Source organism: Hakea prostrata, chromosome 1 (assembly GCF_041222555.1).
Source record: "Hakea prostrata isolate BN-2017 chromosome 1, UWA_Hpros_2, whole genome shotgun sequence".
NCBI classification, from domain to species: Eukaryota; Viridiplantae; Streptophyta; class Magnoliopsida; order Proteales; family Proteaceae; genus Hakea; species Hakea prostrata.
In genome coordinates, this window is record NC_142600.1 from 2,546,972 (window position 1) to 2,574,048 (window position 27,077).

Sequence of the window (27,077 nt, forward strand, 5' to 3'; positions counted from 1 at the left end):
TAGAGGAGCTCTTTTGATGTTTTTTTTTCACATTTATATGTGTGGGGTTTACATATGAGCATGAGTCGTATGATACATTAATTTTAAGGTGGGATCTTGAAGAGTCTTACATGACTCCTACATAATATGTGTAGTGAAAAAGCATTAAGAGAATACATAATACTCATGAAATAAAATAAATAAAAAATTATTAAAATGTATATTTATATATTTTTTTCATTTCTGAAAAATGTATATCTTTGACATAATTTTTTATTATTAAAATAAGATTATTTTATTATTTTCTCCCCAGCCTTGGAGGAGAGACACTCACCTTCCTCACTGGTAATTAGTCCTACTGTATCTTGTCGTGTCACTGGCAACTTGACTATCTAACCTATTTTAGATAAGAATGATGGTTGAGATCGTATGATTAGCGAGACCTTCTAAGTTCTAAGTCATTACAAGTTGGCCAAGCATGATGTCTCCACAAGCGTTATCCCTCCTTTCACCCCCATAAAATTTATCCAGTACATTTCTGACATGTGTCATAATATTATATCAAATGGTTGAAATTCATTTATAAGTCGTATAAAAAAATTGTGATTTAATTAAAAAGAAAATTGATATGACTTTTTAATGGACTTTAACCTTTTGATATGATAGTGGAACGCATGTCACATGTCAACAAGGAAGTAGACTCTTCAAAACATTTTTTTTATATGATTTTAGGACACATTTCACACATTAAATGAAGCATTCAGATCAGGGTACCAGGAAGACAAAATCGAGGAATTAACCAGAAAACGGGGGGGGGGCTCCCCCACCAAAAGCGAACCAAAGGGAGTCGCCCAGCCTAAAGATGAAACCCCTCTTTGAAGCACGGTAACAATCAGCAGTCAGTCAATATGTAGCTGAACCACTTGAATACCCAACGACGAGGCAAGGAGGAGGCCATCACGAATAGCTTTTAGTCTCTATTGCTGAAGCGGAAAGACCTTTCCATGTTTTACAATAAGCAGCAATGCAGTGACCATTTGCATTCGAGATGATGCTACCCCTTCCACCAGAGTTTGAGAGCCGATCCCTGGAGCCATTGGTGAAAATATGGAAAGCTTCAGCATCAAGATACTAGAAACTGGAGGGAGACAGCAAAGGATCTCGCAGCACCAACTCTGCTCTAGTGGAACATGACTGATGTGGTTTCAAGTTTCAACTCGACTCATCAATCAATACACGCACATCTTTGTTTACGAGGTTAAGAACATTTTCAGTCAATTTATGGTTCTCACATCCTCTCCGACGGACGGAGCTTCTGTACAAAAAATCATGCGCTTCAAAAGCTAACCCTAATCAATCATTACGTTGGAGTGGCCGGTTCAACCCCGCATTTGGCCCCAATTGAAGAGATTCTATCAACGACCTCCGCAAGAATGAAGAAACCACCCACCCTATCGGTTAAGTAGAAAATTTTCCCCTTGTTATTCTAATAGATTATTATTTTCTTTACTGTGGCAGACAGATTGCCACGTGTCACAACTTTCGTTTCGAAACAGCGAAACATTTTAGTATTCTTTCCTTCTTCATCTGGATTGGAATCTCGAATTTTTTTCCCGAAAGCATCGCGAGCCGCGCGCTTCAACCAACGACCACCATGGCAGCAGTGTGCTGTCGTTACTCTCCCGTAGAACTTCCCAGGCGCCTGCATTCTCCCTTTCTGGGCCAAGCTACTCCTTTACTTGTAAGCTTCTTCACTTCGCTTCTTTGTGATCGTAAGATTCAAAATTAGAACGATTTTTTTCTTCTGTAATCTCGTTCATGTAGAGATAACCTCACCTTATAATTGTTTTCCATTTCTCTCTCTATTTATTTTTCACAGTTTATGATTTTAATTCGTTTCGTAGGTATAAAGTAATTTAGTCGAGTTTCTGTGTCATAGTTTCCCTTGAGAGTACATCTTCAGTTATGTTAAAACTTTCATTTTCAGTATTATCTTCTACTTCTCATTGCAAATTTCAATTTATTTGGTTAGCAAGTTAGAATGGAAGTTTTGACCTTGTCTTTTTGAATAGTAGGGAAAATCACCAGCTGGACAAACTTTTACACATCATCCATCCAAGATTAATGCAATATTCTGGGGGCCTCGAAAAACTGTGGAGCCACGAGAGATGGACCATTCACTGGGGGCATTTAATCTGACAGGGTCAGGCCCAGAGGTGTTCTTTATTAATTTTTTTCCTTTTTACTGATGGATCTTTGATTACTTGCCTAAGAATACTTAATACTTATGTTACTCTTGTATAGGGAGAGAAAAGATGTGAAATGAAACCCCAGAAGATATCCCTTTCAGTGGTTTCTTCAATTTCCGAGGTGTCTTCAGATGGTTGGGATGCCTGTGCACTGGATGCAACGGGACCTGAGAAATTTAATCCATTTCTTTCTCATGGTTTCCTTTCAAGCTTAGAGGAGTCAGGTTGTGCAGTAAAGGTTAGCTATTATCATCCAAAGACGATTCTTCCTTATGCTGTATAGTTACTGATTGCTATAAGCAAAGCTGAATGGTTCTCATGGGATATTTTCTGTATAAATTTATTGCTGGTAAACATGTAACCTAACCTGCAAATGGTATAGTGGTGATGCGTCTTTTTTTTGTTTTCATGTATAAAAAAGATAGGGATAATTGTCCCTGTGTCCATGGGGTTTCTGTCATAATTTTGGTTGTTTCTAGAGTAATGCAGGTTTCATGTCAAGTTAATAGTTTAGTCACTCCAGTTTTATAGGACTTGCCATACAATCAGTGATGACATAGCATGCAGAATGTTGTGCAGTTAAGAAACAGCACATTGATAAACTGTGTGGTGTGGATGAGGGTGTTGAGGTTGGCGTACATCAGAAGCTATTAGAGAGCTGTTTGAGGTGGCATGTGATGTTCAACAGAGCCCCAGGATGCAACAATACTGAGGAGTGAGGAGTGGATTGATTCAGATTGATGGATCTAAAAGAGTGAGGGATAGGCCTAAATTGGCCCAGGGAGAAGTTGTGAGGAAAGACATGCACAGTTTGGGCCTTGTCTTAAGTATGATCTCAAATAGAGCTGACCCCATTTGGGTAGAATATTCCTAAGTTTTTGTTGAAGCTGTTGTTCTCTTTTCTTTTTATGATTAGTTTTGATACTTTGTATTGGCAAGGATCCATGATCCCATTTTGTTGGATATGGCTGAGTTGTGGTTGTTGTAGTCAATCGATTTTTATATTTTAAATATTGTAGGTTCTTATCATTTATTTTTAGTAAATCCTGTTCTATTATTTGTAGTGAATTCAAGGACCCCTAAGTAAAGGAAGACATATTTTCCAAATTTTTATAAATTTATGTGAATAATGGAAGCGATTTTTACTCTTGAGTTTGGAGCAGGATGAATTTGAGTTTACAGGCCTTAAGAGGCCAAGTTGGGCTTTTCTTGGGGAAGCTATGTGGGGGTTTTAATTTTTAAGCGATGAAAGTGGAACGTGTGATGATAAAATAAATTTTGGTGTGAAGCAAGGCCCATAAGGTGAGACCCTGGAGAACCTCTGTAACCTTCTTCTCTCCTCTCTTACTCCGTTCTGTTCTTCTTATTATTTTATCCTGCTGGGTGTTCAAACCCTAAATACCTAATCCTTTCCCAAAAGTCCTGGTGTATTATTACCCCAGTAGCATTGACACTATATGTTGAGGAACAATTTGGGTCTTCATCTGACCTATTAAATACTGGTGTATGTTCCGCTCTTTGTTTTTTGACTAAATGAGGGAACATGATGTTCAAGTTTTGGGACGGTGAAGTCAATGGGGCACTTGGAATAGAAGAGTAGGAAGGAAAATAGCAAGCTAAGGGAACATTGTCTAACTGATAAAGATAGAAGTAGATGAAATTGGGGACAGTTAAAGGAAAGATTGCTGCTTTGGTTCAACAGTGAAATTGAAGTTTTGTTTGAGAGCATCAAAGTATGACCAGTCAATGTAGTATATAAATTGGTGATGGGTCAAAGTATGGTTTACATCAAAGCTAGAATGTGCCAATCTGTGTAAATGGAAAGTGGTGGATGATGAGAGTATCATGTTTTGGAAGTTGACACCTATGGAATGCTTCAGTTGGTAAAGTTGACAATTTTCAATTTGTCAGCTAATATTATCTACATTGTCAAATTTTGTTGAAAGGAACGATTGTAGTAGAATGGCTTATTGATCCATGATCTCAAGCCCTTTATTTATAATTAAGTGGAAAGTAGAATATTACAAGGAATAGAATTCTATATGAATACAAACTCTAACTTAACTCCTATACAAACTCTTATTAGACTCCTAATAGAATCCAACACTCCCCCTCAAGTTGAGGCATAGATATTACTCATGCCTAACTTGCCTACAATAGGAAGGAAATCTCTTTCTTTCAATCCCTTAGTGAAAACATCGCTAATTGGTCTTCGGATCTTACAAAGGCATGCGAGATAAGCCCTTGTTCCAACTTCCTCCACTGTCAATTTCAATGTGCTTAGTTCGATCATGTTGCCTTTGGATTATTAGCAATGCTAATAGCAGCCTTGTTGTCACAATATAACATCGTGGGGTTTGGAACTTGGACTCCAATATCTTGCAGCAAGCCTTTCAACCATAGTAGCTCACAAACTCCACGAACCATAGCCCATATTCAGCTCGGTACTAGATAAAGCTACCACATGTTCTTACTTCTCCAAGAACTAGATTACCTCCAATAAAGGCGGAACCGAAATTGACTCGCTGGAGATCCAGCCGGCCGCATCGGGTATGCTTCTACTTTTAGATTATCGGTGGGTGACAAAAGTATTCCTTTTCCAGGAGTTCCCTTCAAATACGTAGTATTCGATAATGACCTTCATATGAGCTAAATATGGGTCATGCATGAATTGACTCACTATACCTCGCATAAGCAATGTCGGCCCGGTGTGAGACAAGTAGATAAGCTTCCCTACCAGCCTTTGGTATCTTCCTTTGTCCACTTGGTTCTCCCTCTTTTTCTTTAAGTTTAGCTCCGAGCTTCAATAGGGGTATCAACTACTTTACACCCCAACATTCCCACTCGATAATAGATCTAGGACATACTTTCTTTGGGATAGGAATATACCTTTATTTGATCGAGCCACCTCAATCCCTAAGAAATCGTAACTTCCCTAGATCTTTAATTTCAAACTCTTTGCCAAGATAGTCCTTCAACTTTTGAATTTCTTCACCATCATTCCTGTGATGACAATATCGTCTACATAGACAATGAGAAGTGTGATGTTAGTACTTGACTTCTTGACAAATAGTGTGTGATGAGCATTGCTTTGCTTGTACCCAATAGAAGTCATTGCCTTCGAAGGCGTCCAAACCGACATCTAGGAGACTGCTTTAACCCATATATTGACCTCTTCAACCGACGGACTTTCCTGCCGGTATTGTCATCGGAAAAACCATGTGGGATTTCCATATAGACCTCTTCGCTAACTCCCCAGTAAGAAGGCATTCTTTACGTCTAGTTGGTGCAAGTTCCAGTGTTTGTTCACGGCTACGGACAACGAACTCGACGGATTTAGTTTTCGCCAGGGCAAAGGTCTCCCGATAATCAATCCCATAGGTGCAGGTAAACCCCTTTGCAACTAGTCTAGCTTTCAACTTGTTGGTGATCCATCCATATTTTGTTTAACCACAAATACCCATTTGCAGCCCTGGTTTTTTACGGAGGAAGTGTAACCAGCTCCCAAGTGTCATTTTTCTTCATTGCTGCATTTCCTCTACCATAGCTTCCTTCCATCTCCTATCGGCATAGGCTTCCTGCCAACTTTTAGGAACAGATACGGATGACGAGAGAGGATATAAAAGCACGGTAGGAGTCGGACAAAGAGTTATAAGAAACATATTTAGCTATGGGATGTTGAGTACAAGATCGACCCCTTTTCTAACGGCAATAGGAAGATCGGAAGAAGATACCTCGGTAGAATCCGATTTTGGAGCGGGAGGCGAAGTGGTAACGTATCCCCTTTCTCCACCGCTTTAGCCGGTTGTATTTCTTCCTCGATAAGTCTGCCCTCTTTATTTTGGTCAATCCGGTTTTGAAAGACCCCAACGGTGTGTCTCAAAGGAGTGGTCTCCCCTTGGCTGGGTTCTTCCATGGTTCGGAAATTGAAGGGGGAGGATTAGAGTCCTCGGGTATCGGCGAAGTCTCCCCCCGGTCGGGAAACTCTTCGGGACTCTTAAGTTGTGTTGGTGTGTGAAAGGAAGATCTAGAGTCGGAAAGAACACCTCTCCTCAGGACTCTCCCCCGGAGAGGTGTATAGTAAGGGCAAAACTCATGAAAAAGTACATCCATGGATACAATGGTTTTCTTGGAGGGAGGATGATAACATTTGTACCCTACGAGAGCGAGAATACCCCAAAAATATGCAGCGAGGTCGGGGAACAACACTACGGTGAGCTGTGATTACGGCATAACACACGCATCCAAAAACCTTTGGGAAATAACAAAAGAAGAGGCTCCTGAAGAATCTCATTAGGACATTTAAAACCAAGTACCCGGGCATCCTATTCATAAGGTAAGAAGCGGTGAGAATAGCATCACTCGATCGGTCGGTACATTCATAGCAATCATAATAGAACGGGCATCTCTAAGAGATGCCGATTCTCCTCGGCCACCCCATTTGGGCAGCCGTATCAACGCAACTAGTCGATGTATTATGCAGTCGAGAGAGATATCTTTGAAATTCACCATCAATATACCGTGCATTGTCAACGCGAAGGATCTTCACGGTGGCATTGAGCGAGTTTTAATCATATTATGAAAATCACGAAAACATCGGAAAACTTCATTTTTTGTTTTAAAAGATAAATCCATGAGAACGAGAGTGACAATCAATAAAAGTAACAAAGTACCATGGCCGATGATAGACACACGTCGGGGGACCCCACACATCGGATGAATTAACATAAAAGGAATATTTTTCTATTATGAAGAGAAGGTAAATAAGTAGAAGCAGTGCGCCGCAAAAATGCGGGCCCACAAAAAAATCATCCTCATTACAAGAAGAAACTAAATCGGGAAATATTTTCTAAGAGTTCCAGAGGGGGTGACCAGCCTACGGTGCCATGATGAAGGTCGATATTACCGAATGGACCTGATTAGAAGATGTAGTCGAAGAGCGAAGTAGATCCTTCAATCGGCTCGAGCAAATAAAGTCCATTGTCTAGTTTACCACGTCAACTCCTCCCCGTACCGGATCCGAAAGACACAATAAGATGGGAAAAATGTCACTTTACAATTTAAGTCAGGAAGGCTGCGATAGAGAGCAAGTTAGTAGAGAAAGAGGGAACATGTAAAACTTTAGACAAAGACGAGGGGATGGAGAATGTTGAATGGTCCTTTTCCAGCAATGGAAGAATAGGAGCCATCGGCAATTCGAACTTATCCTTTCGGAAGTTGGAGAATATTGTAAGAAAAAAGAGGATAAACTGTCATATGATCCGGGCTCCGGTATCAATAATCCAAGGAGTAGAAGCGAAGAAACTTGGAAGCTTGTAAAAGTTTACGAAGTAGCAAGGTAGGAGTTGGTTTGATTAGTAGAGGAAGCGGTGGTAGAGGCTGACCGCGGTAGAAGATTGCAGAATACGTCGCAAAGAAGTTAACTCCTCGTGAGAGACCAACACTGCAGAGGCTGTGGAAAGCGTCTCGAGAGATATGAGCTTTCGATTTTCCTTTTTTGTGCTCTTTTTTCTCAAAATCAGCGGGCTTCCCATGGAGTTTCCAACAATTTTCCTTAGTATGATAGGGTTTGTGACGGTGCTCACACTTGACAATCTCCTTAGCCGGATCAGATTTAGTGCGAACAACTGTAAAGCTGATTTCTCCAAAATAGGAGTATGAAGCATGGCTAATCGACGACTTTCCTCACACGAACAAGAGCATAAGACGTCTAGTGTAGGAAAGGGAGAACGACTAAGACTTGTACTACGATCGATCGTACTCCACGTTCAAACCCCAAGAAGTCATATACTCGAATCTTATCAATGTGCTTCTTATAAGTCGCCACATCATCTGGATTAGTGGGGTGATAATCCCCATAATGATCCAACTCTTGCCAAAGAGATCGCAACTCAGCATAATAGTGGGCCACGATCAGTCCTTTTGGGTAGTCTCATGAAGCTTCTTTCGTAGCTCATAAACGTGCATCATCCCCAAGTCCATATGTTTCGGAGTAGCCTTCGATTTGGGCAGCGGTATCAAGTAATAGATATCCACGGGCAATATTTGGAATCATGGAATTCAAGAGAAATGACATAATAAGAGAGTCATTCGAGATCCATTTTTCTGGGAAACGCGTGGTAGAAGGTTTGATAGTGGTGCCGTAATGTATCCAACAAGTCCTCTTCCAGCAATAGTTAAGTAAGCAGATCGTGACCAAATCAAATAATTTGTCCCATCAAATCTTACCGAAAGAGGATGAAAATTTGGGTAATGTTCAGGTCCGGTGGGAGCAGTAGTACCATCGATAGTTGCCATGTTGAAAAAATTGTCTGCAGTCTTGATCACCTGTGAAAAAAACTAAAACGCGCACAATGCAATAGCCAAACAATGATATGATCAAATCCCCCTTTTTTTTGAACCAAAGAAAAATTCTGGTCGGTCTAATAGAACAGAGACAAAAAAAACGAAAAATATGATCTGGTCTAGTCTATTTTGGACAATGAACCAAGAATTGAACCAAACAATGAACTAAAGAACCAAATCAGAAGTTGAACCCAAAAAACCAACCAAATAACAATCGATATCTCCCACACACCTGAAAAATCAAAGATTTATGTTGCGCACGATTGGGAAGATGATGCAGCAGCAGCAGTAAGGTGAAGGCGATGGCGATGGTGGCTTTTTTTCCTTTCTTCTTGGCCTAGCCCACGTGATTCAATTTACCTAATCGCAAGAAGCACAGCAGGTTGTGGCCTGCGATCTGTTTCTAATCCAAGAACGCAGCAGGTTGTGGTTCTTCTCTTTCTTTTCCCTTTTTCTCTCGGTCTTCTAGGTGGAACTGAAAAATAGGCAGCGGTGCGGTGCGATGGGTTTGAAAAGGGAAAAATTTCTGCCAAACGATGGTTGCAGAATTAGGTTGTTGAAGACCAAGAAAAAACTGCGAAGGGTTTTGGAGAAAAAATCTGCTGTGGGTTTATAGGTTTGAAGACACAGAAAAAAATAGAAGAACATACTAATCGAACTAGGCTCGATGCCATGTTGAAAGAAACGATTAGTAGAATGGCATTGATCCATGATCTCAAGCCCTTTATTTATAATTAAGTGGAAAGTAGAATATACAAGGAATAGAATCTATATGAATACAAACTCTAACTTAACTCCTATACAAACTCTTATTAGACTCCTAATACAAACCCCGCCCGGCCCCCCTCCGGCGCAGCCCCGGGCGCTAAAACACAAAATGGCGCCACCCCCCCCCCCCCCCGACTTTCTAAAAACGGCGGGGGGGCCCCCCCCCCCCCCCCCCCGCGGGGTTTTAGAATGTTATTGGTGGGCCCCCCCCCTTTTCAAAAAACTCCCCCCCCCCCTTTTTGTTTATTATTTTTTTTTTTTTTTTTTTTTTACCAAAGAAAGGGTTGGCGGCCGGCCCCCGCCCCCCGCCCAAACAACAACAAATTCGCGGGGGGGATCTGGGCCCCGGGGGGGGGAGATAAATTTTTCGGTGAGAGGTTCTTTTGTTCTTTTTTTCATTTGTTACGTTTTTCGCCGGGGCCTACTGGCAAACAAAGCATTTAAGAATAGAGGGTTACCACAAAGTTGCATGGAGAACTAAACGGGTGCATGAACTTACATGACAAGATGATTGAATTTGAGGTTGAAATTTGACTGATGAACAAACCCGACCATCTCCTAGAATATCCGTTAGTCAATTTTTTTACTCCAATTTTCCATATAGCTGAGTAATGTGTAGTGTTCCTAGTAATGTTTTGTGTTTGCATTTCATTTATTCTCTGCTGCTTGGTGCTCAATAAATTCTAATTTCATTCTTGCAGCCACTCTTATGGGGAATTCGTCTTTGATTATTCCTGGGCGGATGCCTACTACGGCTACGGATCTAGTTATTATCCAAAGTTACAGTGTTGTGTTCCTTTTACTCCAGTGACCGGTCAGAGAATACTAATCCGTAACACCTGGTTTAAGGATCAGGTCTTTGAAAAGCTAGTTTCTGCACTGAAGGACCTGACTGCCAAGGTACTTTATAAACCAAATGATTACTGCATTTGATTAGTCAGACTATTTTCTTGTTGCAAAAGGTCTGGCAATATTACAGAATCTTCAATTTTGTCTCACATTTTGGTAAATAGAACAATGATATCAGAGATAGACTTGTCTTTGGCCATGGGGCTACCAATCAAGTGTACCACATTGTAGTGGAACAATTACCAACTTATCTGCTGCAAAATTTTAAATTGAAGATGTAATGAGAAAAATGTGGGGCTAACTCATTCCACCAGTTCCTCTCCTTAGGACTGTAGAGGCCCCCTTACTGTGTAGTCCTGGTGATGCAAATCCAACTCCAAGATGAAACAGCCTTACCAGGTCCCTCTAGTTACTCATGTACTAGCCACATTGCTAAAAGTTCAAAATTGTGACAAAACCTATTTAGGGTTAGGTTTCAACTGCTAGTTATGAATTCCAAATGGCCAGATTAGGTCCCAAAAGTTCTGGAAGGTCTTCTAAATTTGGTGGAACCCTTAGATTGTAATTTGCCCACCCAAAAATAGTAGTTTCAATTCAGACCTAGGTTGGAGTGTACAATGTGTGCTGTTGGATATACAAAATGTAGTGGCAAAACATGCATATTTCTTATATTTCATTATTGCGGCTAAAATCGAGCATCATTTTCTGTATCTTGATTAATCAACCAAAAAAAAATCCTAGGTTTGTAGGACTGATGTCTCTATGAAAGCCTTTTCCATTTGGTAGAGAAGAGATTTTATGATAGAGTGCTTTTATTGATAGATTATGGTTGTTCATGGATGGCCCCTGGCCTAGACCTGCATATACTAGAATGTCCATGTTCATTGTGGACATGTTATTTTGATAGGATTTACTTCCTTGCATGTAATGTTCTCTAATTATAAGTGTAGCAGCTTTTGTCTCATGGACAAGCCAAATCATTCTCTCTTTCTACCATCTTGGAATCAAAGGATAATTTCTTTATGAATTTTTTAAAGTCTATTGCCACTACTGCTGCCACTACTGCTGCCACCACCATTGCCCTTACTGAGGCTTGGGCTTCTTGGTTCAGCATGGTTAACCGAGAGTCATGTTAATGCATGTGTGATGCAGCACAGCCTCGGACCAATCCAAAGCCATTTGGGAACCCACATTGAGAGCTTGTTATGGATTTTCATCTAGTTGATATTGGGATTTTTTATTTATTTTATTGGGATTATTATGTAAGAAGATTTTCAATATGGGTAGGATAAGTAGAAATAGTTTTAGTTAGTTTCAAACTGTTTGGAGTTCTAATATAATTGTTTTCTTATTGCAGTCTGTTTCTTTTATTATTTATATGCTTGTAATCAATATATTAGGAATGGAACAGAATGAATTGAGTTGCGGGTTGAATAGCTGAGGGCTTTGTGCGAATGTTCTCTTCTTATGTAATTCTTATGTAAGTTGAATGCTTGACCTTTCAATGTTTGTTCCCTTAATAATGTTTTTTCATCTTTTGACAGTTTGAGGTCTCATCACTTCACATTACATTTCCATCTGAAGATGAGTGGCATAACATGAAAGAACATGGATTTCTACAAAGGATTGGCATGCAGTACCATTGGAAAAATCGTAATTATAGAAGGTGAGAAATAAAAAGTTCTCTTTTGGCAATTGTGAACTTTTTAACACCAATATGGCTGTTGACTTGTTACTGGGATCATCTACTTCAATTGGCATGAAACTGGCTGATCCAATCACTTCCCATGAGGCTTTGGCTGCTCTTGAAATATGCTCTTCTGTTATATTTAGAAGGCGAAATTTTTTTTTTTTTTTTTTTGGTTGCCAACCCCGGTTTCCAAGGCTTTGCCCTGACTAATCTGGTGTTCAACCCGGGTTGCACACCTGGCTGTGGTGGGTGAGTCTCCCAGCGGGGATTTTTTGCATCCACAAGATGAAAAAACATATAATGATATAATGCCAATATCATCTAGCTAAGGCTCACAGCCAACAAGGGACTATACAATAAGTAGGGACCAATTACCACGATTGGCTAGTAACTTCCATCAACTCTAGAGTTAGCAGCCTCCTTCCAACAAAAGAGTCCTTTGGATGCTCTTGAAATATGCTTCTTTTTTTTTTTTTACTTTTCTCACAGAAAACGAAATTCTGTTGAGCGACATAAATAGGCTAACATATAATGATATAACACAATATCATCTAGCTAAGGCTCACAGCCAACAAGGGGTACACAATAAGTAAGGACCAAAAACCACGATTGCCTAGTAACTTCAATCAACTCTAGAGTTAGCAGCCACATCCTTCAAACAAAAGAGAAATCTCTTGAAAAGGATCTATATATCTATGGATCCTCTGACAATTCTTGCAGCTAGCTAGTCATCAATTTGGGGTCCCCTTCTGTTATTCACATGGATTGTCGACAGACTAATACAGTATCGGGACTTCAGGTTGCTACTTACAAGTTGGCTGTGTTGGACTAAAACCTCCCGAGGGACCAGAAAAAGCTGGTAATTACCCTCATGATTCCTAAATATGCCTCAATCTTGGTGGGACCAGACTTCCAGTATTGGTGTTAAGTTAGTCATATGAGAATCTTAGTACATCCTAGTGTCTCAAAAAGTGGTCTCTAGAAAGCATCTAGAACAACACCTCTAATTAGTGACTGCTCATCTAGCAGTCCTCAACATGACAAGCTGAATATCCTCCTGTATCCAGCTGCCAAACATTTCGTTATTCCTCTCCTAGATACACCAAATGGAGGCTAGTAATATTGACACAAATTGCCATGGTAGCTTTCTGCGCTTACCTGAGGCGAGTTGATGACCCGGACTCAATGAAGACATGGGCCCTTTTAAAATCTTGGTATGCTTCTTTGTTTCTATTTTGTTTTTGTCACCTATTAAAAAAAGAATTTCCCAGAAAACTAAATAGAATTTAGGAAGCCCCCTTTTGGCTCCCTCTGCACTTTCCTCTCACAAAAGACACCAAAACTCTTTTATTAATTTCATTGATGCATCACGTTATATTGAGGCTGCTACGGACCCAGAAAAACGTCAAGTGAAGTATAATGGCTATTCTGTAAATATGCTGAAGTTCAGGACCCACAGGTTCAAGGTATCAAGAAAAATTAAATACTGAATTGGAGGATGACTTTGGAAATAAATAAGACTCGAGAGAGAATAATATAAATTAAGAAGCAAGGTTTTTTTTTTGAATAATTTTAGAGAAGATTTCTCTCTCCCCTGTACTTACTCTCTATTTACCCTTACTCTCCTATCAAAATTTCACCTCTGATTCTCCCAAAAAAGTGAACTCTTACCTCTAATTTTCCCTAATATTCTAGAATGGCCATATTACCCTTTATTTTTGTCCCTTTAGTTGATTAAAGTAATTTCTTTCTTTTTTTAATCAAATTTTTTTCTTTCCTTTTTATTCTATAAGAATCCATTATATGTGAGTTAGGTGTGTTTTATTTTTCTATTTTTTCCTTTCCCCCTCTTTAATAGAATTTTTTATTTTTAGTTCTTATTTTTATTTTTATTCTTTATTTGATGGATTCTTATAAAAGAGTGAGAAATTACAAAAAAAAATACATCTAATATTTTGTTAGTGAAAATTTGCATCTAAACATGTTTAATGGATTTTGATAAAAGATGGAAGAAGGGAGAAAAGAATATATCTAATCACATTTTAATGTAGTCCCATAAAAAAGGGAGAAAGAAAAAAAATATTATTTTCTTTAAAAGAGGAAGAAAAAACAATGAAAACTATATCTGGATATGGATTCCTATGAAGTAAAAAGAATAACGAGAAATAGTTAAAAAAAAATCAACGAGTCAAGAGGTTAAAACAAAAAGTAGTTTAGCCATTTTAAAATATCAAGGGAGAAGGAGAGGTAAAAGTTTACTTTTTGGGGGAATTAGAGGTGAAACTTTTAAGAGGGGAGAAAGAGTAAATAAAGAGGGGCATTCTCTACAATCACTTTGGTCCCCACACCATCTATGACTCCTGCATCCCCAAATCCATCCCTTTGTCGGCTTTCATCTCCAATGGTACGTGGATCCCCTCCCCCCTTCCCTTGCTCACACAGGTTTGGAGCTCCCTTCCTCCTATCTCCAACTCCCCCCGTGACCTCACCTTTTGGCTTCCGTCCCCCACCAAATCCTTTTCCATCTCTTTGGCTTGGAATCTCCTTAGGCCCCATAACCCCAAACCTCTCGGGCCCCCTTGGTTTGGTTCAAAGGCTTCATCCCCCGCCACTCCCTTACCCTTTGGAGAGCCCTCAGCCTAGCTCTTCCCACCCAAGCTTTCCTCTCTGACCGCCACATCCTTGTTAACCCAAACTGCATCCTCTGCTGGTCTGCTATGGAAAACCTTGAGCACCTCTTTTTTTGCTGTCCTTTTTCCAGATCTATCTGAGGAAAAACCCTCTCCTTCATATGGCCCCGTTCGAGACGTTCTTTTGGATTTTGTCGAGATTGGTCTTGGATTTGGAGAAATTTTTCAGGCTTTTCCATTTGCGATCGGATTGGTAAGCTAGTGTTTTTGTGCCCTCGTCCACCACCTTCGGTGGGAGCGCTATCTCCGGAGATGGACTTCCACATCTTGCTCGTTTGACCAGATTTGGAATGCCATCTACTTTGATGTTTCTTCTAGATTGATAGCTATCCCCCACCCCTCGGTTGATGATACCCCAAGGAACAGGCTCATTGTTGTCTCCTGTGGTCTTAGTTCTTCTCTCCGGTCTTCTTCTTAAAGACCTTGTATTCCTTTTTGCTTTAATATAATTATTTATTCATCCAAAAAAAAAGAGTGAGTATTAGGGAGAGATAAAAAAAAATTCTCTATATTATATTAGGCTTGCACTTAAGTGAGATGAAGAAGTATGTGATCTTCAGCCTCCTGGTGGAAACAAAGCTACAATTTATCCAAAGGGGGGGGGGGAAAGAAAAAGAAAAGAAACAAAGCTATCAGTAAGTTCCCTGGTTGGACTTGTGAAGGAATCACTCGATTTGTTTCCTACCAATGTGAAGTTATAGGATGAGATTCCTATTCTACAGTTGTCCAAATCCTAAGTAATACAATTGAACTGGGCAGAGCCTTGTATTTTTTTTTTCAGTTTGGGTTCTTCTTCTCTCTTTTTTTGGGGCGGTGTGGGGTTTGCATTGGTTACCATTTTTGTGGCCCCCTTTTTTCCTTTGATAGGTAAGGGGGAGAAGAAAACAGCTAAGAGATTCAAACTCGAGGCTTCCTGGTGAGCATGGGCTTTAGGAGCACCACTACTCGCCAAGATGCCAACTGAAGCAGGCAGTTGTTGCTACATTGTTGTTGGCCACTTTGAGCAGGTGGAGCTTTTGGCATAAGCAGTTATAACAGAAACGAAAGAATAAAGAGAAATGTAGAAGAATAAGAATAAAAGATGAAAAAAAAAATAGAAAGAAACTATCCAGGATAGAGCAAGGAGGAGATAGAAAGGAGAAAAGGAAGCAGCAACCAACAAAATTGCACTGCTGCATTAACACAAACTCAAGAACTGCACATTTTTTCATTTTGTAAAATAATTGATGGATACGGTAATGTATAAATAGAGACTTAAAGAATCAAACAGAACGACTCCTACAAGTATCTTAAACAGACTGAGAAAGCAAATTGAACTGAACCTCTTACTCTAGCAACACTACGTAAACTCTAATTTAACATTGGACTGCAAAATATGAAAGTATTCCAAGTAAATAAGAAATGCATAATTATTTTGAATAATGGTTAGAGGGGAATACCCTTCTTGGATGGAGTCTTAGTATGTCCTTCCTTCCTCTCTAATACAAAGCTCACTTATCAAAAGAAAATAGAAAATGCGTAACTATTTTCTTTTGGACCAGAGTTTTTATTTGGATTTGGTTCTTCTCGGTCTTGATCTTTTAGATTGGATCATGCCAATCCAGCCACAAACATGCAACTCTTTCAATTCCTTTCGGATTTTTTTTTTTATAAAAAATTATTCCATGTTGTACACCACAGTTTTGATGACTTCTTGATGGACATGAAGCAAAGCAAGAGGAAAAATATCCGTCAAGAGCGGAAAAAGGTTAGTATATGTTATTTTCTTCTAATATAGGTATATTTTTCCTGCACCGGTGAATATAGCAATTTTAAGTTGTTATTTTGGCATGGTTCTCTTCCATTCCAACTTTTACAAATTTTTACCAATAGTAGTTTTGGAGAGCTTAAGATGTCAAGGCGTTTATTCAAGGTAATACTTTAAGAGATCCACAATAAGCATTGGGAAAGTGGCAATACAACAATCTTTGGAAATAGATGTTATCATAACAAGTAATTGGGGGTTTAATTCAGGCAAAGAGACTTGTTTTATCATGGAAATATAAAAAGGAGGAATAATGGGTATCATGTCATTTCTTTTTGTGAGTTCAAATCATGAGGTTGAGTTTTTGATTGAACCATTTCAAATGGTTCAATTATCTGAAAAATGTGTACAATGTGTTCTCTTCATGGCCTTCTTCACCTTTTGGTTACAAGGATGATGTGTTTGGATTATGATAGTGTTCATTTTTATTGATGGTGTCCATTGATCATGATATGAGGATAATTCATGATTGAAAAGCATCAGTTGAAAGATTGCATAGGTATTGAAGCTTTTTATATTCCACATGTTCCTAAAAGAGGTTGATTGGGAACTCTTGATGAATTGTACAAATGTTGCTACCAAGACACTTCGAAAATTCAAATAGGAGCTCAACCCATGTCAGACACGTGTCTGTTACAACTTACAATCATTTATCCTAAATGCTTGAGTTGTTACATAAGGGACATAAACAATGTATATCAATTTTACCTACACATGTGGCCCTGCGTATGTTTCAGTCATGAGAAAACACTATCATGTGGTACTGGAGGAGAGAATGTGTCAAGTTCAATCACTGCTAGTTCTGGTTGTTACCAGACTGCAAGTGATGAGAGAGAAGAAGAAGAAAGAGATCAGGCTGTGAAGGAACAAGGAGAAGTGGTTCATTTGATTGCTTCTTCATATTGTAAAGGGAACACCCCAACGGACTAACAAACCCCCGGAAACAAGCCCCCCCACGGGAGGGCAACACAAAATGAAAGCACCCAAATAAGAAGAAAAAAGGCAACCCCATATAGAAAATAGCTGCAAAAACCAAAACGATAGAAAGTTTGGATTTGGTGGGACCACAACAGATGTGAAACCCACCACAAATCATAACACCAGATGGAAGTCAAACAAAACAAAAGACTAATTGATAGAAAATGAAATACATAATTCAACAATATTAGGTGATTTTCAATTTAGCTTAATTAAATTGATATTTCTTAATATTTTTAGTTCTATTTAAGTTTTATTAATACATATTCCTTTATTTGGTGATTTCTTTTTGAGAAAAAACACATCTTTCCTATTCGGTAGTTTTTTTAAAGGAAAGTAAATTAAAGTTAATTTCCTATAAGGGTAGATTAACGAAAAAGGCAAAAAGACAAAGATAATGCAAGGTTGTTTTGGGATTTGAAAAAATATAGAGCCACACATAGTAATCGGGCTACGGTGGGGGCAGGTGACAAGTTAAGGTTGGTAGTAATTTTAAAAGCGGGGTAAAGTAGTAATAATCGCGGGGCGATTTCCTATTAATAAACTTAAACTAAAATCTAAAGTTTTGCTTCACTTGCCGATATGTCATCCCATTAAACGCTCAGAAATGCAATTCTGTGTTCCATTACAAATTTCCAATAAAAAATTGGCATTCCAGTATTGACATTTTGTTGATTCCAAGTATGGAATTTTATTGAAAATGTAAGTGTTGACTCAAGTATCTGAAGCCCCTGGTAAACATATAATGGACTACTTGGGACAACGATGGAAGCTTGTTTGAACTTATTGTATCTGAGATAATTGATGCAAATTCAAACTTTGTTAATGCAGATTTCAACTCAAAACTTGAAAATGAAACGTCTCCGTGGTGATGAAATTAAGGTATTTGGTGTTGATCTCTTTCATTTGTAATAGATTTAGTAATGCAATTTCCCCCCTTTCTAGTTCTTTGAATTATATGATTTTTATATCACCATTTGGCTATTATGTTTTCATGCTATATTTAAAATTCATAGAGAGTTTATATTTTGGAATGTTAGTTCATGGTTAGATAGCATTAATATCTTTTGTATTGGTTGGAATTTTTCTCAAGATTATTAATTGGTTAATCTCAATTAATTTGGAGTCTCCATTAATTGATCTCACCCTACCAAACTTGTATAAATGTTATAGATCTTGATGATATTTACCCAGTCTCCTTTCTTTTCTATATCCAACACTATGTCTTTTATATATCATTATATTATATTTCGTCTAAGACAATATTAAAGACACCCATGAGGAGTTATGTTGGAATTTGAAGAAATTATTGCTCAGAAAGTATTATTCATTTATTGGCCCCGATATGGTATTTATAGTTACAATGTGAGTAAGTCCCACTCTGAGTAGAAAAAGAAATACAAAAAACACATAGATAAACTAATCTTAGACTTATTAGGAAACCAATATAACACCAAATAGGAAGCCAATATAGAAAATATGAGATAATAAAATATAATTAAAATAGGGGATTTAAAGGGGAATTGTATTCCAATTAGGAAACCTCAGTCATACTTCCAACACTCCGCCTCAAGTTGAGGCATGGATATCATACATGCTCAACTTGGTCAAAATAGGATGAAACATCTGTCCAAGTAAATATTTGCAACTTGATCTTCGTACTTCACAAATTATTGACCAATTTCCAATTTTTCTTTTATAAAATGTCTATCAATTTTCACTTGCTTCATCCTCAACTCCATCGCAACTTTAGGTCTCCAAGGAAGAACACCCAATGAAAAATGTAAAATCTTCAAATATTGAGAAGGCCAATTTTTACCCAAATGTGAGGGGAAATATATTTTAGAGGTAACAACAGCTAGGGTACAACAAGAAAAATGAAACTTTAGATTTGCAACAATCTTAGATGCTTAAAGAGAAAATTTGCCAAGGTAAGGGACAATCTCCAAATGTAATAGAGATCAAGTTTTGCACAGGTTAAACGCCAAATCTACACAAGGCTAGATCTCCAAATTGGAAGATTGTCAAGGTAAGGGGCAAATCTCCAAGGGTAACAGAGATCAGGTTATGTACGGGAGTAAAAAATAAAATTTCAAATCTGCAGCAATTTAGGTCTATAAAGGGAAAATTTGCCATATTAAGTGCAAATCTCCAAAGGATAATAAAGATCAAGTTTTGCGCAAATCCCAAGGAAGACACTCAAACAAGAAGAAAACTGATTGGATCTTAACCCAAACGAAGCGGAAGCACAATAGAAAAAAATCTAGGAAACAAGAATAAAATCTGAAAGGTTCATGGGACCTTAATTCATCTTCTTCATTGAACTAGGGTCCAATTCTTTAAACTAGAAACTTAAATGACTCTCAACACAACAATCTCAAGAAGGCTTTGATAGCATGTTGGAATTTGAAGAAATTATTGCTCAAAAAGTACTATTCATCATTGGCACCAATGGGGTATTTATAGTTACAATGTAAGTCCCTCACTGAGTAGGAAAAGAAATATTAGGTAACCAATCTAACACCAAATAGGAAACCAATATAGAAAATATAAGATAATAAAATATAATTAACATAGGGGATTTAAAGGAGAATTCTATTCCAATTAGGAAACCTTAGTCATACTTCCAACAAGTTCCTCTTCTTTGAACTTATCCATGATTTATTTAAATAATCAGGCAAGTTAGTAATTTTGTGCCTACCTTCATTCTATAATTTGTGTTTTCCTGAATTATATCTACATTTTCTGCTTATTGCATCACGTACTTGATTATGCTGTGTGATTTGCAGTACTTTCTTGTCATTGTTTTGTTGAGAATTTATTGCAATTCATAGGGGATTGAAATGTGATTCTGATCATAGTGCAGATAAAACCTTTTATGTGGCATGAATAGCTCTGCTGGCTAATATGTTGGTTTTATGTTTTCTTGTTTTGACTTACATAAAATTTCTTATTCTTACCCTTGTCTTTCATGGTAATGTGATGGCAGGCAACACATTGGGATTCCTTCTACAAGTTCTATAGGAACACAACTGATAACAAGTTCGTGCAATTTCTTTACAGCATTTTGATGTCATTATCTACACCTTTATTGTGTTTCCTTCCTTGATACTTTATATTAAGTGATGCCATTCATATTATTTAACCAGTTATATTCAACAATGAGGTTTTTTTGTGTATGTTTTTTTGCTTGTGATATTGTTTTGGTAGATGAGACACTAGTAGGGATTAATATCAAGTTAATCATGAAGTGCTACTTTGTAATCAATCAAAAGGTTTTAATTAAGTAAAAGGAAGATGGAATATCGAGTGTGTAGCTTCAGTTGTGATTGGACAGATGATGAGGTGATTAAACTTGATGAGAAAGAGATTCCACAAAGAGACTATTTTAGGTACATTGGCTCAATCATAAATAAAAAAGGTGATATAAAAGATGGTGTTTCCAAAGAATTAAAGTAGGGTGGATGAAGTGGAGAGGTGCATTTGGAATCTTGTATGATCGACATAATCCTTTAATGCATTGTACGACCAGCTAAAAGGAAAATTCTATAAGACCATTGTACGACCAACTATGATGTATAATGCATAATGTTGAGCAATTAAGAAACAACATATTAGTAAACTCAGTGTAGCAGAAATGAGGATGCTTAGATGGCTGAGTGGCATAAGTAAGAATGATAAGGTAAGGGAGTGATCATATTAGAGCTGGTCTAGGAATAGCTCCTGTAAAGATAAGCTACGAGACAGTCAATTGAGGTGGAACGGCCATGTTTAGTAGAGGCCTTTAAATGCCCCCCTAAATGGGGAAGTGATTTAATCTAAATCGAACGAATTAGAAGAATTGGGGGTAGACTTAAGATAATCTAAGGAGAAATTGGGGGAATGGATATGCATACCGTAGGCCTTGTATTTTGTAGGGCCTCAAATAAGAACCACGTAGCCGACCCCATTTAGTGGGGACAAGACTTTTTTTGTTGTTGATGTTATTCTTATTATCTTTTCTTCTATTTATATTTCCGGTACCTCTCTTTCCATTTATCCTTACTCTCCACCCCTTGCTGCTCCACTTTGGATGATTACAGTTACTATATTATTTATTGTTGGTTTAAAATCCCATGTGTAGGTCTAGATGCTGACACTTAGTTTTGGACCAATAACAAATATATAGCGAACCCCAAAAGGGGAGGGGGAAAAGAAAAGGGAAAAGAGGGGAAAGGGAATACAAGGGTAAGAGAGGGGAGGGCCATAAGTGCAAGAACGCTCAGGCTTGTACGTAAGCACCATCTTGCTAAACTTGTCGTCAATATAAATGCTTCCGATTCCCACATAAGGATGTAAATATGCCCATGATTTAACTCTACCTAGATTTATAACACCCCCCCCCCCCCCCCTCAACCCCCCAAAAAAAAAATTACCTATATATGGTGCTGGTTGAGCTCTGTGTTCTTGGTTTTGTCATGTTCAAGGTCGTATGCAACATAGGTAGAAGTCTTGTTGCCACAGCTCATGATTTACAGATAGATATTTGAGTGATAGTGACTCTTTTTAATAGTTTTTCATTAGTAAAATTTAACTTATCAAGTGCTAAACTGTAACTTGCATTTCCTTCCAAAAAAGTTGGACATGCATTGCTTAATTTTTGTAGTGCTTTTTATGTTTTCAGTAGTGTCTTCCTTGTCTTCATTCCTGACTGACCTGTGTTTGCCCAAATACTGATTCCTATTGGTTATATATGGTTTTTTTCTAAAACAACTCCGTTGCTCTTCCATGACAATATGATCCCTGAAGTATTGTGAGCCATTTCCTGTAAATAGATTGAAAGCATTTGCATTTTGAATATGTGGGCTTCTTTGGTCATGTGTTGTTGTAGAAAGTTGGTTAGTGGTATTGTCACATGTAAGGCAGCCTAGCATATTAAACTCCCCTGGGGTAGAACCTCCTCTCTACCCCTGTTCTTTTTTTCCCTTTTTTTTCCCTCAGTGGATAATCAAATAGCAGGACAAATTGTGCCCCTTCTGGGTAAATGTAGTGTAGTGAGGCTACGGCCCCAATTTGTGCCCCCAAACAGGCAACAGAGAGCTTACCAACCAATCTGGTTTGGACCAGTCATTAGACGATATATTTGTGGAATGTCAAATTTGCTGATTTGATGTCCTTCACTAAATATTAGCGTATCTGAAATTCTGAATCATTATAGGGGTCTGCATGGCTTGGAGATTTCATATTACACAAACATATTGCCTTTACATATTGTATTTAATCATGTATAGGTGGGGAAGAGCTTTTTTAACCAGGGACTTCTTTCATAACATGGGAGCAAAAATGGGAGATAAGGTGCTACTTATTGTTGCTGAAGAGGAAGATGAACTTGTTGCTGGAGCTCTTAACCTTATTGGAGGAGATACTTTGTTTGGGCGCTTATGGGGCTGTCTCCCACAGGCCTACTATCCAAGTTTACATTTTGAAGCATGTTATTATCAGGTATTGACTTCTCATTTCATTAATTTTGATGATAATTAGTGTTTAATATTAGTGGTGAAAGAAATATTTAAGCGGATTGTGTATGCTATGAACTAAATGGTGAATGTTGCTATGTCTGTATATCCTCTTTCTTTACTAGAATAGCTTTTGGGCTTCTGGAAATAATGAAAAAGAAGGGTTGCTCTTCCAGGCTCTCTATACGATAACATCTCAGACTGATTGGATCTTTTCCTGCAATCAGCTAAGCTCAAGGTCCAACTTGATGAAAGACTTAACTATGCATGTCTTGCTTACTAGGTCTTCTATTGTCATTTGAGGTCTGCCTCTGGGTTATTATGGCTTCATCATTCTGAATCAAATCATTCAATACTAGATTACACAAAGGCCCCTATTGACCATGGCCCTGACTCCTCAAACAACTTTCTCATTGCTTATCATGAATCAGAGCTATCACCAAATCAGCTTTAATGTCACACCATACTGTTCTTCATGTATATACACACACAGCCAGTTATGCTCACTCCATTTCTATTACCTTAATACCCCCCCCCCTTTTCTTGTTGGAAACCAATATAGCAAAGTTTAAAGCAATTCCAACTCTTCTTTACCACCAAAAAAAAAAAAAAAAGAAATCCAACTCCTTAGCTTTTTCACCCTTTCATCTGGTCTCGCAAATACAAGTTTATTGAACCTTTCAAGCTTTCTATGTGCACTCAATTTTAGGGCTTTACTGTAGCTGGTTATCAGTTGTGTTAATGGTACTAGTAATTTGTCAGGGAGAAGCATTCTAAAATGGTTTAGGATCAACTGCTTTTATCAGGTTAGCTGAAGAAGGTGCAAGAGAAAGAATAGCATTTATATTATTGACCATTTCGTTATCTATCCCTCTTAGGTGGAGGTTGAATAGTGGGTAAACAGGACCTATATACTTGATTGAAATCATAAGATGGGCATCAAATGTTTCTGGATTTGGAATCTTACTTTGTCCTTGCTCCTCTCCATTTTTCTCCAATGGATTAATCATTCCATTTCCAGACATGGGTTCTTCCATTTTTTTTTGCTACAATGCATAATTCTTGCGGTTGTTTTATCTGTTGCGTGTTTGTTAATGCTTGCCTCTTTATAGCTTCATTCATTTTTATTTTAAATAGAGTTATCTCAACCTATCCTTTTCCACCCTATCCCTACACCCCCAACCAAAAGAAAAAAGGAAAAAAAATGAAAAGAGTTTGAACTAGTCAGGCAACATTAGGAGCCTTTATAGCTGCTCCCCTATTGGTTTGGTTGATAAAGCTTTTTTCATAAGAAGGGGCATCAAATGTTTCTGGATTTGGAATCTTACTTTGTCCTTGCTCCTCCCCATTTTTCTCCAATAGATTAATCATTCCAGACATTGGTTCTTGCATTTTATTTGCTACAATGCATAATTCTTGTGGCTATTTATGTGTTGCATGTTTGTTAATGCTTGCCTCTCTATAGCTTCATTCCTTTTTATTTTAAATAGAGTTATCTCGACCTATCCTTTTCCACCCTATCCCTACCACCCCAACCAAAAGAAAAAGAAAAAAAATTAAAAGAATTTGAACTAGTCTAGCAACATTAGGAGCCTTTATAGCTGCTCCCCTATTGGTTTGGTTGACAAAGCTTGTTCAAACACCCCCCCCCCCCCCCAAAAAAAAAAAAAGAGTAAAAAGTTAGCCGATCAGACTTTCCATCTTGGAATTCTCGCAAATCTGGAAAATTGATCTATTCCTTCCATCCAGTTTGCAGCATTGATATTCGAGGGAGATCTGAGGCTTCAGGTATTGAAGGCTAGCATCTATTCATGGATTTGCCTCAAAAAGGAGGATCCTGGGGACAGTTTGTACATTGTCAAGAGTTTTGATGCTGCAGATATAAGCCTGAGGGCCCAGAGCAGTGGCTGGGGGTTGAAGAACAAGTTCTGCATGAACAAGTTACTGTAGTCTTGCGATTCAGTGGAAGCTAAAGAAAGAAAAAAGAAAGGAGATGTAGTCATGTAGATAATCGGGAAATAACACCTAAAATTCATTGTCTCCTGAATTTATTGAAGTTGTCTCACATTCATAGCACTTTCTGCGACTTCAAGAAGAAACTAATAACAAACTCTATAAATGGGACTGCACTTCCCTGGATATCATGTTCTATGCAGTAGCTTCAGGTCAGCACTGACTACCTGAAAAAAGAAAATCCATGAAGGATATCGTGTAAGGAACTTGGGAATGCTAATAGAGTGTCCATCATCCATGGGATGTTGTAGAAAAGGCTTAGATACGCACCCATGGATCACTTTATAAGCCAAAAATGTTGGGACTGTGCAGGAAGCTGAATCATGCTGTGGCATGGCATATCTACAGTAACAGTTTTCTGCAATTTTCTGTGAATACCATAGCCTCTTGAGTCTTGTCTATGTGGCTAGGTGGAGACTGGGAATAGAAGTTTTCTCTCTATGACAGATCAAATAATTACTTACCATTTAGTCATGTCACCCCATTGGACACCTCTAATTTTTTGTCCGACACATTCTATGATCTCAACATGTAGTTACATGTTTACTCATAATCATAGCAATTGCACCATCATCCAGGCTATAGAAGCAGCTATTGAAATGAATCTTGAGAAAGTTGAGGCAGGAGCTCAGGGAGAGCATAAAATTCAGCGGGGGTATCTTCCTGTAACTACTTATAGCTGCCACTACATTCTGGACAACGGTTTTAGAAGAGCAATACAGGACTTTCTGCTGCGTGAGACAGAGCAGGTGGGCACTCTTTTCTACAAGTTGTTTTGTTGCATAACTTATTTCAAAGAGTATAGGTTGTCTTTTAACATGATGAATGTTCATAGCAGGCATTAGAGCATCTTTTCCTTATGACATGGAGTTAATACGTTTTATCCCCTACATCAATGATTACAGTTATTATAATTAAGAAAAACTAGAGATGCCATTCAAATATTGGAACCACAGTTTTTATGGATCTAATCCTTCGATATTTCTTTCGTTGCCAGGTCAAGCTTGTTATGAAACTATTACATGATTCCAGCCCCTTCAAGGATGGTGTGGAGCATTGAATTCCTAGTGATCAAAATTATGTTGTATAAAGGTATTTTTATATGAACTGGACGTGATGAAACTGTAAATATCTCTTATTCGTCTGATCCTTACATTGAAAGATGTTTAGTAACAAGAATCACAAATTTATCTTGCCCTTTTGGGTTATTTGTTACGTTTCCCATCTCTTCTGAATTTTCGTGCTTTCAAGTAGACAGCAGCAGGTAACCTAGTTATCAAACTGGGAAGCCTGTGCTCCTTACCATGTGTACAATTGTGATACAGAATTTCGTTCTCACCCTATCGTGTTTTCCTAAGGTAAGACTCTGTTGCTCCAATCATTGAATTGAGACATTTCCTTCTCTTGAAATTTACAATGTCTCTATTGGGTTGCTAAACCTTTCAGATTAGTATCTTTGTAAAGAGGGGCAGGTCTTGGCACAATGATCTATGGACCATAGTTGTAGCCTGAGGTCGAGGTATCGAAATCTCAGCAAAAAGCAAAAACTGCTGGGATAAAGCTGCGTAAGACAGCCATTGAGACAGATTCAATTTAACTCATTCAGGTTCTGTTGTTTCAATAAAAGGTAAAATTTACATTTGTAGGGAATGTCATTTTATTCCTATCTATTCGGGATTTGCAATTTGAATTCCAGCAGAAGGATATCCTAATGCATCTGAACATCTCATATAAGGTTACCTCAGTAAAAAGAATAAATACGTTGTACAAAGTTAATCCTCCTTGTTGCTAGGAATTGTCACTCAATTTTCTACAAGTGTAGATCTCAAGCTAGGACATAGAGAACCTGTGAAAATCTCAGCAATATCTTGTTCTTTGGATATCAGACAAGATAGGATACCAGTCGACGTCCCAGTATCCTTTTGAATCAAAAAACTAAGACGAGTAATAAGGTAGGGCGAACTATGTCAGCTCGTCTTCCTAGCCATCCGAGCAAAAGCAAAAACAGAAAACAGAACTCGAGGGGATGTGCAAGGATGGCCGGGAGAGAAGGGAATAACATTGAGTGAGGTGGCTCAAATTGATTTAGGAATGTTCTCATTCTTAGTGTTAACATTGTAACCATCAGTAATTTTTGTGATGCGTAGATGATCTCACTGCTTTCGCGTCTCTCATGTCACCAATTCACAAAACTTAGTGAGTCGTGATGTTAAGACT

The 27,077-nt window shown here is 38.2% G+C and overlaps 1 protein-coding gene across 1 annotated transcript; it reads left to right on the forward strand.

Moving 5' to 3' along the window:
* The first annotated feature begins 845 nt into the window (after positions 1-845).
* On the forward strand, positions 846-26,057 carry LOC149026626 (acyl-CoA). Its single transcript, XM_089153400.1, has 11 exons — positions 846-1,720; positions 2,055-2,195; positions 2,284-2,505; positions 10,032-10,241; positions 11,735-11,856; positions 16,251-16,317; positions 18,184-18,234; positions 20,342-20,394; positions 22,623-22,833; positions 25,439-25,609; positions 25,858-26,057. The coding sequence occupies exons 1-11, from the start codon at positions 1,634-1,636 to the stop codon at positions 25,918-25,920; spliced, it is 1,398 nt and encodes a 465-aa protein (XP_089009526.1). The 5' UTR covers positions 846-1,633; the 3' UTR covers positions 25,921-26,057.
* The last annotated feature ends 1,020 nt before the right edge of the window (positions 26,058-27,077 follow it).

What these genes read in the sequence shown, in the direction of transcription:
- LOC149026626 (XM_089153400.1), top strand. Translation starts at nt 1,634, where the DNA reads ATGGCAGCAGTGTGCTGTCGTTACTCTCCCGTAGAACTTCCCAGGCGC. An exon ending in AAAAATCGTAATTATAGAAG is followed by an intron (nt 11,857 to 16,250) that starts GTGAGAAATAAA and finishes TGTACACCACAG; the next exon opens with TTTTGATGACTTCTTGATGG. An exon ending in TTGAAGCATGTTATTATCAG is followed by an intron (nt 22,834 to 25,438) that starts GTATTGACTTCT and finishes ACCATCATCCAG; the next exon opens with GCTATAGAAGCAGCTATTGA.